Consider the following 17,022-nt stretch of genomic DNA (forward strand, 5'->3'; position numbering starts at 1 on the left):
AAAGGTTAACCCCGCAGAACCGTTGACTCTGTGACTCTGGGACTTTTGGATTCTAGATTCTCCCTATGGATATGGCTAAGTATCCATTAGAACGGAGTAATCTACCACGTTATGCTCGTGATTTTAGATTAAATGCCTGCGCTATGCAATACAGAAGAGATTCATCTAATGTAATATATTCAAATTTTGACGTTCAAAATCAAACTTAAAATGCAAGTAACGAGATACAAGAGCCCAAAGGAAGGAAAGACGCACTAAGATGAATGTAAATTTATGAAGAAAAGGCAGAACCACACATAATTCAGCAAATTACAATAAACTTTGCCCTGTTGCGAGACTTGGGTCAAGATGAGGAAAGTCTGTAACGGGATGAAGCCTTCCAGTTCGGAAGGGCGCAGTCAATTGAGCTGAGGTCGCCGTGGGAAGAGTCCTCTGACCTTGTGGCATTCCGGGGTTATAGTTGAAAACCCAAAGACGCATCGACTGATCAGGACAGGTTCCAGTGTAAAATCTGTGTCGCAGCCATGACCCACTCAAACGGTCATGGCCGGCCCTTGTTGATTGACCACTGTTGATAGAAGCGGGAATTGCCTGCCATGAGGGGGACATCCAATTCGATTCATCTGTACTCCACATGTTGACTTCCAATTCTCTAAATAGTGAGGGGACCCGCCTCCCATCCGCGACCCAAAGAACTCCGACACCCAGGCATCGGGGCAAGGGGTATGTATGTTCATCTTTTGCACCCAGATTCCGAAGAATGTTGATGTCATCTTCAAATAGGCTCAAATGTGTCGAGCCTGTGTCATCCATGAATGGGAATTCAAAGCTTGGTGGCCTAGGTGGTGGTTTTTCATTTCCCCCATCTTTTCCATTCTTCCCATTGTCATCTGTTTTTACTGCAACTGCTGGACCTTGTGGGATCCGGAGACTTAATCGTACCTAAAGAAAATTATCAGAAATAGGACACAACAAAAGTGAGCAATAGGGCAATTTAGAGAGGGATAGCTACCATTGTGGTATTCACACGCGGATCCGGTTGGCATATCATGGAAGACTTGCTCATGCCAGGCGCAGGGCCGAGAATCTGAATATTTGGTTTTAGTATATTTGTTTATGCAATCAAGTGGCTTTTGATGATACTCACACCTTCGACCCAAAACCCTTCGTGTCCCTGACATTTGTCATGAATGTAGCGGTATTCATCCCAATGGAAAGGTCTTGGCAGGCAGAGCTGAACTCCAGCATGCCAGTAGGTGACAAAGTCTGGTGTCCAATCCAATTCACCTGATCGATATTGCGCTATGATGGCTTTTACCGTATCGACCATTTTGTGTACGTCGTTTCCCGCCATGAGCCAAGTCAATGTAACTTTGAGATCATCTAGGCGTTGTACAACAGGCCAACTTAAACCTGGCTCTGTCGCCATCAGTGTACTGAATAGAAGGAGAGAGATTAGCTTCTATTACGAAATTTGGTGTTATAGGGTGACTCACTCGCGTTCCGTCTGCTTTGCCATAAATTCACTCATTTTATGCTGATAAACATGAGGCATGATATTCTCTGAAATCCGTTCTAGGCACCTTTCGATCTGTGATTCGTAGTCACTGCATAACGAAGGTCAATTACCCGATATAAAAATGAACAGTAAATCCAGGGTTAATTAGCCAGAGCAGGTAGAACTTACTCGGACATCAGATCAGGCTCCTCTGGGTTCCAACCTTTAGGTGCATTTTCCCGCTCTGTGATAACGTCTTTGACTTGTGCCCATTGCTGCTTTTTGGGCATTTGTGTCCTAAGCCTCTTTCTTCTTTTCGAATAATCAACGTTGAGATCGGCTGCAAGAAGTTCCTCGTCCAAGAGTTGTGGGATTTCCCTTTTTGTCTTCTTCTTCGGAGTTGGTGCTTCTGCATGTCCATTTGAGCCATCTTTCTTACGTTTTCCATTGGAATTTTTACCGTCAGGCTTTGCAGCCCGAGGAAGAATAGCCCTTGGAGGCATCTTGCAGAAAATATAGTCACAGTCAATGTGATACTTTCTCTATATGACTACCACGTCAAATATTTCGCATGTATAGATGATGGATATGAAGGACAACATCACCAAGGTATTTGTATCCTAAGTATTTTCTTCACATCCCGAACCCATCACACCGCATGGAGGAATCACTATGCGATGTCAAAGAAAGCTTGAGGGTGGTAGATGAGATAAAACAAAGACGGGATACTATGCTGTTGGATAAAGTTCGACCGTCGGTTCATTCTGTCCATTGAACAAAGCTTTTGGGACGCTTGCTTCGGTGTGTTCTTGCAAGACATACTTTCAACGAATCTGACTTTGAAAATTGCTCTAATACACTGTTGGCTTATTCCTTTAGTGTTTTACAGAGTTGCTGCTTCGGGCTCGAGCTCTGTCTAGGCATCCTTCTTTGCTACACCCGATGCAAACGGGCTTTGAAGCGGCGGATTTTGTCAAACAAAGATTTGTGGATCCAACCCCAAAAAGTCAGAGCCTTCACTTGGGTTAATTTCGAGTCATGAAAGAAATTAGTGAAACCCATCTACCTTAGACAGTAGCCATTGAACAGCCGAAAATAGATTGCCGCGTGATTGGATACAAGTCTCAGGGCAAGAATGCGTGGAACTTAAGAGAGCCGTGGAGGGTAACAAAGAAGACCTGACTCTTGTCCTGTCTAATTTTACACAACTCGCTGTCTTGACCCAGGTTTCAAACATATTAATGTTATGTAGTTTCTATCATAGAGTACGCAGGTTGTTGAATCTTGGTCGCACCCAGTAAACAGTAACAAATTCCCATGTCAACAGATGGTATGCGAAAAAGAGGCGTGTGAATTAGAAAATCATGTTTCAACCAAATCACCAATAATTCTCAATTTATCTATTAAATAACCACAATACCATACCGTACACCTCTGCGCATATGAATACCCACATATTAAATCGCGCTTCTCCAATCTCCGAAACCGGGGCCGAAAACAACTCTGACTCGAGCTTTCTGATCAAATATTATCATGTGATAAGTAGGCTTCTTTTCATCCGATATTTGAATCTCTGGGGGTTACCTACCCAGGGCTATTTCGTAGGAGCATCAAGATGGGCGAACCCAAGCCGACCGCAGTCCCGCTCCCCAATTCCGAGCAGTTCTACCTGAATAGCGACCAGGGTGAAGAATATCTGATTCAAGTATCTTGGCCGCTGCATTGGGACAGTGATAGCACTTCTGCTCGCGGTTCATCTCCCATCATGTAAGTTCCCGTTGACGATTTCCAGCCTTGGAGAAGAAAAGAAAAGCGCATGTTTACAAACTAATATTAGATATATTGTTGACGGGAATGCTCTATTTTTGACCGCAACTGAAACGGCCTGGCGTCGCGCACCTGCGTCGCATTTCGCCGGTGGAGGCATCATTGTCGCTATCGGATACCCATTGAACAGAGAGCTTTATGATATGCGACGACGCACCCTTGATTTATCCCCACCAACAGAAACTCCAATTTCTGGACACGGAGGCGCCGATGTGTTTCTTGACTTCATTCAAAGCTCAGTACGACCCGCGGTCAAGGCCCGATTCCCACAGGTCTCTGTCTCCAGAGAAGCACTCTACGGCCATTCGTATGGAGGATTACTTGCACTACATGCGTTGTTTACACGCCCCAGGTCATTCGATTGTTATATGGCCAGTAGTCCCTCGATATGGTGGAACAGTGAATTCATCTTGGAGGAAGCGAAGGCCTTTTTGAAAACAGAGACTTTGGGTGAGAAATTGCCTTCGCTCATGGTCTTCTGGGGATCAGTCGAGCAAAATCCTCGCCAGTGGGATAATGAACCTTCGGAAAAATACGCATTAAGAAAACGAATGGCCGCAGATTTTAGAATGGCCGACAATGCTCTCAATCTCTGCGGGATGCTACAAGGTTGCAAACAGTTGCATACTCTCCTGGCAAATGAGTTCGATGGGGAGGAACACACAAGTGTGATGCCGTGCTCGACGAATCGGAGCTTGACGATGTTTTTTGAAGATTGGCCTTTGCATCAGTCTTAGAGAAATATCATGGATCAAAAATGAAACCTATGTCTAGATGGAACGGCGATTGATAAAATAATGTGAACGTATTGGTAGGAATATGCTCTCCGATTTATCACCGTTTGCTGCTTCAGGAAAATTCAAAAAAGAGTTTTCCATCTAGGGATTTGGGGGCCATTCAGAGTTGAGGGTCTATCCACCGTAATACGGGAGCGTTCGGGCTGGGCTTAAGCTGGGCCCGGGGTCTGGATTGCCGCAGTAAGCCCGCCTAGCCTTTCGTTGATATTCTTCCTACTTCCACTTCTGCAAGTAAATAGGATAGCGCTTGCTTGTCAAATTCAACAACTCTTCGACTTAAGCATGATGAGCTCCTTCGAGGGCTAACTGTCGTGCATGACTCAACCTGGTATGCCCAGCTGGGCCGCCCCCAACTTTAACTACCCAAAGAGGCTAGTCCTCGGAGGGTGGCATTCACCGCTAACCTTAACTAATCTAATCTGATCTCCATCCATACCGATACGGTACGGGACGTACATTCCAAGGTGGACGATAAGCCGGGAGGCAAACATTTCATCAAGCTTGGAAAACTTAATCAGATATGCGGTTAGAGTGATGTTCAATTACAAAATTTGCATAGGCAATGTTGTTTAAAAATTCACTTCATTTCGCGTTGTATGCTATCCTCAACTTCAAAACCTGCAGCTTGAGCATAGTATCCAGCTAGAAGCAAATCTTGAGTCTGGCTATTCTCAGTCGCATTCAAAGTTATCCATGAAATGTCACTGAGGAACGTTTTGCGTCTGCCAATTCCGAAATCGGACATATCAGGGATAAGGTTTCCCTCGAGGGGCCATAGAAAAATGGTGACATCTATCATGCTTTGAATTCATCAAAGTCTCAACATATTCCCAAGATTACCGGATGCCCAGCTCGAATGATTTGGGATTTAGGCTTGGGGCCAAGGTAACTTGACCCGTTTTGTTTTAAAGTCACTTGGCAAACGCACGACCATCGCTTTGGCCATATTTCGAGTTTTGAGCACAACCAGATTAATGGCACCAAAAAATCCCCCCAATGTCATTTTCCTCTACACGTGTGGACCAGTGGGGAAGGAAAAATACCACCCCGAGAGAAACGATGCAAAGTAGCAATGTCCTTAGTGAGTAAAGCCATAGATAATATCCATACATTGTTCACCTCAGACGCTAGGCGTAATTATGTTTTGTTTGGTAAACTTTCATTATGTGGGACAACCCTTCTGGGCATTCCATCGCCGGCAATTGATGGCCCGGTTTTCACTCGCTTTTCTTCTGTGTTTCTTGCGTTCTAACGTTAAGACGTTAGATCGTCTGACCCAGCATACGATATTTAATGTCCAGCCCCTCTCTCGTTTTGAAAGTGTTGTCTCTCACCCAACGTGTAATTTTTCTGCCCGCGGAGAAGATATGGCGATCATGAGCAGATTCCATCGGATAGTTGGCAACAAATCGGCAGAGACAGAAGCTACCTCAGTTGATGATCCGATTGCCCTGCAGGTGAGAGCCGACGACAAGGAAGCCGCACATGCAGCTATCGATGATGCGACTGGCAAGGAGGAAGCCAGGCCTGACGAAGATGCCCAAGCTGGTGTTCAGAAGATTGAGGCTGTCACTCTGGCCTGGGGGAAAGGATCGATGCTCATGGTTCTGATATTGTATGTGTGCCTGCTCTTGTTGCATTCTTTGATCCTAGCAAATCAGCTAGCTCACACTGATCTTTTTGAATAGTATCTGGCTTCTCACACTGGTGAACAATCTCAAGACTTCGGTGGTCTACAGTCTAAGCGCCTATGCGACAAGCTCTTTCGCGGGTCATTCGCTTTTGACCGTTATTGGTATAGTGGCATCTTCAATGACAGGCGCAGTATATATTCCCATGGCAAAGGCGCTGGACCTCTGGGGTCGCGCAGAAGGTATTCTTCTAATGACTGGGTTTTGTATCCTGGGAATAGTTATGTTGGCTGCGTCCCATAACCTAGCTACCTACTGCGCTGGACAGGTAAGATGGGACCCGATAAATACGCCTTAATCTACAAGAATCTGACACCTACATTAACTGCAGGTATTCTACTCGATCGGATTCGGAGGTCTCGCCTACAGTTGGAATGTTCTAGCAACCGATGTGACAAACTTGAGAAACCGAGGGTTGGCATTTGCTTTTACCTCTTCTCCGGCAATAATCTCAGCGTTTGCTGGATCTAAGGCCGCTGAAGGATTTCTCGCCAACGTCAATTGGCGATGGGGCTACGGGGTCTGGGCAATTATCCTACCCGCTTTTGCTTTGCCAATATATTTCATGCTGGCCTATAATTTACGCAGAGCTGAGAGGGAAGGGATTCTCAACAGGGAAAGAAAGGCATGGAGTTTCAATTTCGAAAATATTTGGTGGTTCATCAAAGAGTTTGATTGTGAGTTACCATCGGCGTTTGGCAGGAGTCGTTACAGAATGTTGATTCTTTTCTGAACAAATAGTAATGGGTGTTTTCCTCTTCGCTGGCGGAATGGTAGTATTCCTACTTCCGTTCACTCTGGCCAGTATGGCGCCCCATGGTTGGCAAACCGGCTATATCATCGCCATGATTGTGATTGGGCTAGCTCTACTCATCTCATTCGGTTTCTATGAGACTTATCTGGCCCCAGTGCCATTCCTGAACTATAAGTTCCTCACGGATAGGACCGTTTTAGGCGCATGTCTCCTTGATATGACATACCAGATATCTTACTATTGTTATGCCGTCTATCTCCCGTCGTTTTTGCAAGTGGTATACAATTTGGATGTTGCCACAGCTGGATACGTTGGAAACACCTTTAGTGTCGTTGCATTTGTCTTCTTGTTCTTCGCTGGCTGGCTCATCCGAGTGACAGGTCGCTTCAAGTGGATTCTCTGGGTCTGTGTACCACTCTACATTTTTGGACTCGGCCTGATGATTCACTTTCGTCAACCCGGTGGATACATTGGATACATTGTCATGTGTGAGATCTTTTTCTCCGCCGCCGGCAGCATTTTCATCCTGTGTGTGCAGCTTGCTGTGCTTGCTTCAGTTGATCACCAACACGTTGCCGCCGTGCTTGCTTTACTTTTCGTGATGGGAAGTATTGGCGGATCTATTGGCAGTGCTATCTGTGGAGCTATTTGGACAAACACGTTCTTGAAAAAGCTTGCAGTAACCCTACCAGAATCGGCCATGCCCAATTTGTCTCTTATTTACTCGAGCCTCCCCCAGCAGCTCAGTTATCCGGTTGGAAGCCCCGAGCGAGATGCCATTGTGGAAGCCTATGGCTATGCTCAGCCTAGGATGCTTGCAGCCGGCACTGCATTCATGGTTTTGGGCTTCATCTGGGTTGGCATGATGAAAAATCTGAATGTCAAGAATATGACGCAGACAAAGGGTAACGTGTTTTAGCGGGAAGGGATCACTATATAGACAAGTGGGCAGCTTTTTGTTTAACTGATACCATTGATGATCATTTTTATGGGGCAGCTGGGTCTTTGAGCTTGTGGAACCAAGCCCTAGGAATAAAGCAGTTTCAGGATTGTACGGCTGTTTGAGTATTGATCGGCGACTAGAGATCGTGTTGGCAAGGTGGCCCGGGCTGAAACACTGATGCGACCGTGTGTGGAGTTGGAATAGGATGAGCAGTCTGATACTAATTCTTCCATGTGTCGTGTCATCGTAGCAGTTGTGACACTATTATTGGCACTGAGAATTACCTCTCCAATGCTTTTGGGATTCTAAACCGATTCTGTTTCTCAATATACTACTTCATATGCAAGCTCCAATCACAAACTTCTACTATCACTTAAATAACAATCTAAACCACAGCAACAGACTAAGAAGGCAGTGAAATCAACATTGACCGATAAAGGCTCAGTCTCAACCTGCACGGTTTTCAAGTATTCACTGTCGTCTTCTCCCTGACAAGATTCACACACTTTTCGGTCAATCGGATGCCGATTTAAACAACAGCAACAGTGTAAGAAGGTACAGTGAAATCAGCGGTACCGATGAAAGGCTCAGTGCCAGCCTGCACAGTCTTCAAGTACTTGCTGTTATCCAAGCCCTGGTCCTTGATGAGGTACTTGAAGAAGTCCAATAGGTCACCGGAGTAGCTCTTGACGGTAGACTTAGCGACGAAGCTGTAGACAGTCATCTGACCGTTGGGACCGACCCACACATCCCACTCGGAACCACTAATAGTGACAGTAGCGATAGGCTTGCCAGTGGACGAGATCGGGCCCGCACCACCTAGAGCCGCAAGCCAAACCATGATCTCGTACTCCTCGCTGCCTTCAGGAGTAGAGCTGAGGAACAAGTCGTACGCGACATCGGCGACGATATCAGTGGTAGAGTAGCTATTCCAGAGACAGTTAGCGGGATATTTTCAGATTAAAGTAAGCCTATACACTAGGATCAAAACATACCTCCATTCCCAGGCGGACTTGATGCTACTGACAGTACTCAAAACCTTAGGAGTGAAGTTAAGCCCGGTATTAGCGAAGCTCTTAACCTCGTTCTTCGCCTCGCCGCCCCATGAATACTTAGTGTGCCATGCGATGGTGTTGCCCTGGCTGGAGTCCACACCGGTGCACTGCTTAGCGTTGGGGTCTTTGGCTAGGTTCCAGAGGTTGTTGTAGATGGTGTAGTCGCCAGCCTTGGTTGTGCCGTACTGCTCACAGATTTCGGTGTCGCGACGGACGGTGGCGGCGTCGCCCATGGTGGCCAGAGCCAGGGAGACGAGGGACATGGGGGCGATAAAGGACTTCATTTTGGCTATTAAATCCGGCGCTCTGGATAGACGGGAGTTGTTGTTATTGAAAATAAGGCTTGTGATAAAATTTAGTCGGGTTTCCCGGTCTGCTTTATACATGCCATCTTGTCGTATCCGTGTAGAGAATAACTTGACACTGGTTCGTGTTTCGTATAGATCACTAAGTACTCCTGTCTTAAATTTGGTATTTGAGCGTGATGTTCTCTATCCAACGAGATCACGCGGACTCCACAACATCCGGATGATATAAAAAGCTAAAAAGCTTGCACGGGGCGGGGACATCCAGAGAGTACCGGGAAAGATATTGCCGCAGCCACAATGTGCGCCTTTTCAGCCATTGTGGACCCATGTTATGCACGACTTTATCCGTTTTTCCTGTGGATTCGGGAAGATCTGCGCCACTTCGCAGTAAATCTGAGACAACGGCATCCCATATGGGGTCAGGGGATGCGCTGCTTCTGGAGTAGAACGCGGTCAAATCCGACGGTGTTCCTGGAAAGTATCCGCTTTGGCCGAGGTTCAGGGGTATTTGCGAGATTTCTCCGAGGGCGGCCTACAACATAGGATAGAGGCCATAGTACGAAGTACTCCGCATGCATTTTCAGAGTACTCGCATAAAGTGAATTGTGAATCAGCCACATTGTCAGCAGATATATATGCACTTAGCCTAGCTCGCAACCCAATAATGGAAAGTTAAAGCACCTTGACGCTAACTATGTATGTATCTCTGCTGGATATTTGTCCCAAGTGAAAAAGACCACGGAAGTCCGACCGTCTTTTGATGGGTCAAGATCGACAGTTTCATCTTCAAACCTCCAAATTCATATGTCACAGCCCCGTGCCAAGTTTTCTTACCATCCTTCGATAGTAAATCGCCTTGATAATGAGCTCATTGTCTTAGACATAAATCCATCGCGAACATCACCAACTCCCAAGGTACCAACTCAATTGCTGTTGTTAGCCTTTATCTAGCCTCCTGGCTTCAAATTCTTGACAATAGATCGATTCTGATTTTTTGCTAAGGCTAAGGGCAGGGATCAGAGCCCAAACAAGCACGAAGCACCCCCGATTTATCCCCTGGAACAGATAGGAACGGTCAAGGCAAGAGCCAAGGGGCTCGCGCGAGCAATTGACGACAGGAAAGACTACATTTGATCTCATTTGCACATCAAAACACAACAAATTTCTGTCAATTCATCGTGGGTTTCTTTTGCTTATCTACCACCCGAATGCCTCCTCAAAGTATTCAATATCTCGGAAACCCTTCTTCATCGCCTCATATACGGTTCCGCGGCATTCATCGGCCATTTGGGCCGGACCACAAGTCAAAACAGCCAAGTTAGCTGAGCTAGTTTGGGCTTCCTGCACCTCAGACATGACCGCGTCGTGGATGTTGGGGCGACCAGGCGTGAACCGGACGCCACTTTTGCTCGTGGGAGAATCCGCGCCCGTTGCCTTGATCACCGGTGCAACACCAGAGGAAATCTCCTTAGAGAGAGTGACATCATCGGACTCGGAATCACTCGTGATCTTAGAAAGACGAGTACAGAAGACCGTGATCTTAATGTCGTTATGTTGCATGATCTCCGCCAATTCCTCATTAAAGACCTCGTTGAACATATCTTTTTGTCGGACGGACCACACAAGCTGGATTTTGGTGGTCTTTGTCTTGCCTTCCTTCAAGCGCGCAATGTGATCCAGAAGGTAAGGCACCGCTACTGCAATACCTGTTCCACCGACAATTATCAAAAGCGTGTTATAGGCATATACTGGCTCGGAGTGACCATAAGCTCCCTCGAGAAGGAGCTTCGGGTTAATGATTCCGCCCGCCTTGCGGCATTGATCACGAAGGCGACGTGTCCATCCATCGTAAGGCCGGACGTAAAAAATCAGCTTGTGAGCATTTCGAAAGGCTGGGGCTGATTTTTCATTGTTGGCCCCGGAGGAAGGAGCCCATGCTCCCAAGGAAAAAGGGTGGTTCTCCCATCCCTTCAGCAAGGTTGCTTGGTAGATATAGTAAAGCTGACCTGGTCTGGGTCTCAAACTTGCGGCTCCAGGAACCATTTCAATCCTGACCAAATCGCTTGCCTCGCTGTATGTGACAGTCGTAGCTGTTCCCAAGAATTGGTTTCCGAATTTGGCATTCAGATTACAGTATACAACACGACCGACGCGGGCAAGTCGCTCGAAGACCCAAAGTCCAACCGGTGTCCAGAGGTATCCGACCCATTCGCGACCATTGAAGCTAGTGTGTCTATGTTTTGTCAGCTTAAACCATGTTCTAAGCGATGGCGGTGGCTTTATGACTTACTGAAAGAGGGCAACGACAACCACAATAGCGAAAACAATGTGAAGTAGGAGGAAAGTCTCATACCAACGGCGTTGGAAGAATGTCATAGACTGCACAAGCATAAAACACAGAAGGATCGTGGCCTAGTAGGGCGTCAGTCATGTGTTCTATTATCAATCGGGTCAGGTAGACTCACCACCACACCCATATACCAGTACTCTTCCTTCCAGGCAATCCAATAGCGACCAACTACCGTGTATATCAGTAAGTCATGTTCTTCAATTCATTGGGCGTCAAAGACTCACCATATTTTGCAAAGAGCACGCTGTAGTTGATGGAATGCACCACGGCCAAGATAGTGCAAACCCATGCGATATGACGGTGGAACATAGTAAATGACTGAACGCTAAAGTGTGTCAACTGGACAAACACATTGTTTCTGCCGCTGAAAAGCCACAGAGCTGGCAAACAGGCATATGCAAGAACACCAGTACGGTCAGAGGTATATTGCCAGTTTTGTTGGTAAAGGCTTGGTACTCTATGTATAGAGTTAGTAAAGATATAGAGATCTATGTAGAAACAGCTGGCTGGTGGGATGAACTGACGAAAGACTACCCGCAAAACTATCGTAACCCACGCAACTCAAAAGGATACTGACGATCCAGAAGCCAAGCACAATCAGAGTATCGACTCTCTTGGGAAGAGCATGCGACAACCAGAGTTGCTGGTGATTTGGGATGGCTGGGGCAAGGGAGGCTGGCATAATGATGTGTGTGCGCAAGAAATGGAACAGAGAAGCAAGAGGGCCCTTCTTACTCTGCAGACTGGAACGAGTCTCAGGATCGCAAAGACCACACACACTCCACCTGCTGAAGAAGACTGTCCATGCCTTGGACATCATGCCCAGGACCAGTACAGCTCCCCAGTAGCCAATGATTCCCCATCCATATCGCTTGTGTTTTGGCATAGCATAGTCATGGCTCACCTGAAGAGGTATTAGCCCATGGTGCACTGGCAGAATAACGAGATGGAATGCTCATGTGTTGACTCACGTAAGATTTATAGGCCCTGGTATAGTATCTTTTGCTCAGTAGCACAGGCGAGTCAATGGTCCCAGTGGTGGTTACATTATTCTGCTCTGGATCTATCTGAGGAAGCGAGTTGATGTACTCATCCGTCAGCAAATGTTCAATTGAAGCCATGCTCATGAGTTCCATGCTGTTCTTTGCGCAAAGGCTTTCCCAGTATGGAATCACCGCTTCAAACTCTTTCTCGGAACACCAGGCCTTAGCACTAGCATACATGGAAGTTACTTCCACGGTGCTGTTACATGGCCCAGTGGAGTATGAGCCATACGAACCACCACCATGGCGGCGCTTTGCGAGACTCGCACTTCGGCGAGATGATCCGTGGGCGTGTGTCCCAGAGATAGAATTAGACGATTGAGTAGAGGAATAATCAAATGACCCATGTGTGTGTGTCTCGGAGGAAGGCTCGGGTGTTTCGGTGGAGGAAGATGCAGACAACCCGTGGGAATGGGTCTCTGATGTTTCAGAAGAGGAAGAATCCGACGAGGCGTGCGAGATCGATGAGGAATTTCCGTGGGATTGGGAGCTACTTGTAGCAGACTGGACTGTTATACTGCCTTCAAAGGTGTATGCAGATAAGCTGGTATAAATTGAGTAAAAGCAGTACTCCTCCAAGTTGGAGGCGACGTTACGACTCGAACTCGTGCTGGAGCCGCCGTGTCCAGCGACCTGGACACTAGCCCAGAAAAGAGCCACAAAAGCTGCTCTAGGGAGCATTTTTTCCAAGGTTTGTCGTTTTAATTATTCAAGGCACACGAATAACCATGCAAGCCCGAAGACATTCGACTATACTTATACTACACCGAACATTTGGCGGCGATAAAATAGAAGAAAAGAAAAATAAAATAGATTGCAATAAATAAAATGCGATTCACGCCATCTAGCTGCTGGATCAAACCAAAGAGGTAATGTTTAGATAGATTCTCGGATTTATGAAGGCCATTGAGTAATTTGTTCACCACCGAAGTCCACTCGGGATTGCATGATTTCTCCACATCCAACTATAGCCTCGGACATAAACCCAGGGACACAGCAGATTATAAACTCCAATGATGAACATGTTCCTAGAACGAGCAATGGAGACTTCTCGTGGCAGCTAGGGTAGGATCAAGACAGTTATGAAAGCCTAAGAAATGTGTTGCTTGCTATGCGTAGACTTCAGCTTCCTAGACAGTTTCGTGAATGGAAGAGCTAGTTTCTGTGGAATGGGAAGGTGCCACAACTAGCCCACCAGTATGCGGTTTTGCGTTCATGTCGAGCAATTGGGTAGTCTACTTGCATTTCCGATAGCATACTCCACTAACGGTGAGTGGCAGGACTCTAAGCGATGAAGTCCGAGGCTTGGCAATGTGTCTCGACCTTAACGCAGGGCAGCTATAAGGTTAGCGTACGCCAATTCAGAAAGTCTCAGGCAACAATAGTGGAGGAGCTTGTATACTATTTACAGGACACTAGTGTTTCTGAAGAGATTGATAACGGAAGACGGAAGACTCGGAGTTATTTCAACCAAGGCTGAAAGAGTGGGGGTCCTTCATATTAAGGTCGACCCTGAAAAACGGCCGTAATAGCCGAGGTTGAGATCCCTGACAGCTCAAGGGAAAACCCCAGCAGATGGTTCCGCGGATGGTGAGGTAGGCTAGTGCATTGTTGTCCAAATTTGGATTATTAACAAGCAGCCCCACTGTATACCATAGAAGAAATATTACTCCCTGAATATTTCTATAGAGATTGATGTAAGAAGTATCCGAGACAGTTCAAATAATGTAGTAGACCTCTTCTTGTACCAAGCGCTACCACAAAAGGAAGAATAGCGTACACCCGAAATTGAAATATTTACAAATCCCGACTAGGTTAGAACCAGGCTAGATTTCGTATACATCGAGATATTCACTCTTGAACGGTGTGACCCTATGGCCGTGCGACCCTAGCTTCCCTTTTCCCCAGCCTTAGTGGATCAGCCGTGTGCAATGTTGCCCGAATTGAGGGTTATTTTGCGAAGCCCCCCACTGTTGTCCCCGAAAATCCGGATATATGTATGAGCTTTTCTATGTAGATCAATAGTGGAAGGCCAAGCCATTTCCCGAGGTCAGCCTTGGAAGGGACGAATTGGATTACCTGATAGTTCGCAGCGAGGTAGCCACAGTTCAAATTTCCATAGGACCTAACCTTTCGGCAGATGTTCCACTGGTCGGTTCCCCAAATTTGGGTTTACCTGCCGATGGGCCCCACTATAAACCCGAGATTAACTTATCAGACCCGAGATAACCGAGCCCGAACCCGAGCCCTACTAGCCCTACCACTTGGAAGCTTAGAGCCTTACGACCGAGTGATCCGCGGTAGCCCTGATTGAATTAGAGGGATAGGATTGGACTTCTCCTTACTTTGTTACTTATTACTAGAGAATAAGACTCATGAAAATGCAGAAATGGATATAGACTAGAGACAACATGAGGTGGAACAAAAAGGAAAGAAAACCAACGCGTTGACATGACTTTACTAGGATTATGTGGCGTTTCTGCCTAGTCTTAGAAAGTATTTTGTAGATATCATTTGAGTTTTATATAAATGCATGTCAAACTTAGCAGAAGACCTCAATCCCATTTTCATTTTGTATCTATCAAGTGTTGACAACCTCAATTTGTTTAACCCAAATAGTTCATTCTCTATTTTGCATGCAGGAAATAACCAACTCTCCGTAAATCCACCCGTTTACCCAACCTCTACATCCAACTGGCAGGGTTCAGGAGCCCACAGTATTAAAGAGTGTATGTTTGACTCATTTGTTAGGCTGCACTGTCTCCGTCACAGTGACAGATTCATGGAACATTGCCGAATCGATCTGCCGTACCGCAGTATCATCATTGAAGTTCACTGTTTCCAACTTCGTATTGGCAATATTCTTGAACCCTGGCACATGCGCCATCAAGCTCCAGAAGCTGGTTGCCAGGGGAGCTCGCCCGGTACGCTCTTCGTACAACATCCAGGCGATACAGGCCATGATGAATATCCAATAGACGTTGTATCCAATGACAGATCCATAGGTACCGGTATTCTGCCATCCCAGAATAGAATGAAAGATATCCCAGCCATTGTCAATCTCGGCATTGCAACAGTTGACGTGCCAAACGGTCTGGAGGATATTGTAGGAGCCGGCTCCAGAGCCCGTTTCGCCAACATCACTGCCCACTCCGACCACGAACTGATAGTACTGCACGCTCCAGATGGCCTTGGAGAACATACCAGCCGCGATGAGATAGAGAATACAGGTTGAGGCGATAAGGAAGATCTGGATCGACATGACATTTCCTCCGCGGTAAATTAACCAGCCGGCGAGCAACCCCGCCATAATTCCAGTTAAAACAGGCAGAGGGAAAGCAGTAGCAGGGTATCCAAGGGAAACACCACCAACAAAGACCACGGCTTCAACACCCTCACGCATTGTTGTGACGAAGGGCAAGATGAACATGGCATAGCGGCGACCCCAGTCACTGCGCATCCACCGTGACTTTCCTTCCTTATTTTCGACCAGGGCCTTAGCAATCTTCACACGCCACTTTTCCCTGGTCTTGTTGATTCGTAGAAGGGCAAGGCCCATGATGGTGATCATGATCTTGTAGATGGATTAGCTTCATTCGAGTTCAAGTATTAATCAAACTTACCGTAGCAATCAGATAAAAGATACCTTCCCACAACTCCTCCGAATCTGCCCAGGCATCGTGGCCCAAGCCGTAAAAGAGGCCAATGAAGATGGCTCCGATACATAGACAACATATCACCCCTATGACTGAGCCCATCCAAACCTGCTTTCGTAGTCGTTTATAGACCGCCTGGTCCTGGTCTGGCTGACCCAAGCATTGTTTGAGAAAAGAAAGAAGGACAGAGACAATGATGACTGCCTCGAGGCATTCTCGAAAGACAATGAAGAACACCTGCACGGAAAAAACGTTGACCATTGTTCAAATGAGGTAAGAGGATAGTATATGATGAGAAAAAAAACGACAGGAATGCTTTCTCCAGAGTGCTTTTATTTTAAACAAATCACTGTGTGTCTGAAGACCGCGGGCCGTCTAAAAGACGACCTTCTGGTTCAGGTTAGTCAATAATCTGTATTCACTATCCGCTGGAAATCACAGACTGTACTGGAACGAGGAACACGGACCGCCCTAACAGTGGACATCAGGGGTTTTTTGGGGCTCATTACGAGACGAATATCAATTTTTTTATCACCCCCACCCGTGTGCCAGCGAGAATTCCAATCCCTTCGGAGGTTGACAATATAATCCGAAAAGCCCAACGTTCGCTTAGAGGGTGCCAAGTACAAACAAGCAGGAACAGGCGAGAAGCAAAGACACCGGTGGAATTGATGGGAATATGACTCACAAACGTAATGGCTTCGGATGTGGAAGGCATCGGAAGAATTGGAGCTGGTGAAGTTCTGGTGAGCCTGGCGTTCCAGGTAATTTTAGATCTAATAACCATATCTTCACTTACATTGTGACGTTTTCTTCCTTTCACTTTTTTTTTCTCTCACATAACTGTACTTTCTCTCTTCTTACACGTCAGTCTTTCTCTTCGCTTCTCTTCAATACTCGCCAGCATTCAATTGAAATTCTCTCCCAACAACATCTTTTCTTGGTAGGGTGCGTTTCCTTGGCAAGTGAAGTCTCGGCAATGGAAGGCTTTTCCCATACCTCGGATTTAAGGGAAAAGGAAAAAGTGGGCTACGAAGTGGGCCTGGTATATGCTCGCGTGGTTGACATTTTATCAATCAGTTCTGAGATCTTGGCCATAA

The 17,022-nt window shown here is 46.5% G+C and overlaps 6 protein-coding genes across 6 annotated transcripts; 2 read left to right on the forward strand and 4 right to left on the reverse strand.

Annotated features, from left to right (window-relative positions):
• Nucleotides 1-309: 309 nt before the first annotated feature.
• PEX2_059200 (uncharacterized protein) lies at nucleotides 310-2,001 on the reverse strand (the record flags this gene model as incomplete). The annotated part of the gene is made up of 5 exons (XM_016743193.1): nucleotides 310-942; nucleotides 1,013-1,087; nucleotides 1,148-1,436; nucleotides 1,497-1,607; nucleotides 1,688-2,001. The coding sequence occupies 5 exons, from the start codon at nucleotides 1,999-2,001 to the stop codon at nucleotides 310-312; spliced, it is 1,422 nt and encodes a 473-aa protein (XP_016595915.1).
• Nucleotides 2,002-3,113: 1,112 nt separating this feature from the next.
• On the forward strand, nucleotides 3,114-4,062 carry PEX2_059210 (alpha/beta hydrolase; the record flags this gene model as incomplete). The annotated part of the gene is made up of 2 exons (XM_016743194.1): nucleotides 3,114-3,265; nucleotides 3,336-4,062. 2 exons carry the CDS (start codon nucleotides 3,114-3,116, stop codon nucleotides 4,060-4,062), a joined length of 879 nt encoding a protein of 292 aa, XP_016595916.1.
• Nucleotides 4,063-5,489: 1,427 nt separating this feature from the next.
• mirB (uncharacterized protein) lies at nucleotides 5,490-7,486 on the forward strand (the record flags this gene model as incomplete). Its single annotated transcript, XM_016743195.1, has 4 exons — nucleotides 5,490-5,737; nucleotides 5,811-6,081; nucleotides 6,145-6,490; nucleotides 6,555-7,486. 4 exons carry the CDS (start codon nucleotides 5,490-5,492, stop codon nucleotides 7,484-7,486), a joined length of 1,797 nt encoding a protein of 598 aa, XP_016595917.1.
• Nucleotides 7,487-8,039: 553 nt separating this feature from the next.
• Nucleotides 8,040-8,849, reverse strand: PEX2_059230 (Glycoside hydrolase, family 12; the record flags this gene model as incomplete). The annotated part of the gene is made up of 2 exons (XM_016743196.1): nucleotides 8,040-8,436; nucleotides 8,506-8,849. 2 exons carry the CDS (start codon nucleotides 8,847-8,849, stop codon nucleotides 8,040-8,042), a joined length of 741 nt encoding a protein of 246 aa, XP_016595918.1.
• A 1,221-nt stretch (nucleotides 8,850-10,070) lies between these two features.
• Nucleotides 10,071-12,947, reverse strand: PEX2_059240 (ferric reductase family protein; the record flags this gene model as incomplete). The annotated part of the gene is made up of 6 exons (XM_016743197.1): nucleotides 10,071-11,106; nucleotides 11,164-11,285; nucleotides 11,339-11,391; nucleotides 11,448-11,680; nucleotides 11,748-12,127; nucleotides 12,195-12,947. 6 exons carry the CDS (start codon nucleotides 12,945-12,947, stop codon nucleotides 10,071-10,073), a joined length of 2,577 nt encoding a protein of 858 aa, XP_016595919.1.
• Nucleotides 12,948-15,006: 2,059 nt separating this feature from the next.
• On the reverse strand, nucleotides 15,007-16,183 carry PEX2_059250 (FTR1 family protein; the record flags this gene model as incomplete). The annotated part of the gene is made up of 2 exons (XM_016743198.1): nucleotides 15,007-15,840; nucleotides 15,890-16,183. 2 exons carry the CDS (start codon nucleotides 16,181-16,183, stop codon nucleotides 15,007-15,009), a joined length of 1,128 nt encoding a protein of 375 aa, XP_016595920.1.
• Nucleotides 16,184-17,022: the final 839 nt, after the last annotated feature.

This window comes from Penicillium expansum (assembly GCF_000769745.1).
Source record: "Penicillium expansum strain MD-8 chromosome Unknown contig190, whole genome shotgun sequence".
Taxonomy (NCBI): domain Eukaryota; kingdom Fungi; phylum Ascomycota; class Eurotiomycetes; order Eurotiales; family Aspergillaceae; genus Penicillium; species Penicillium expansum.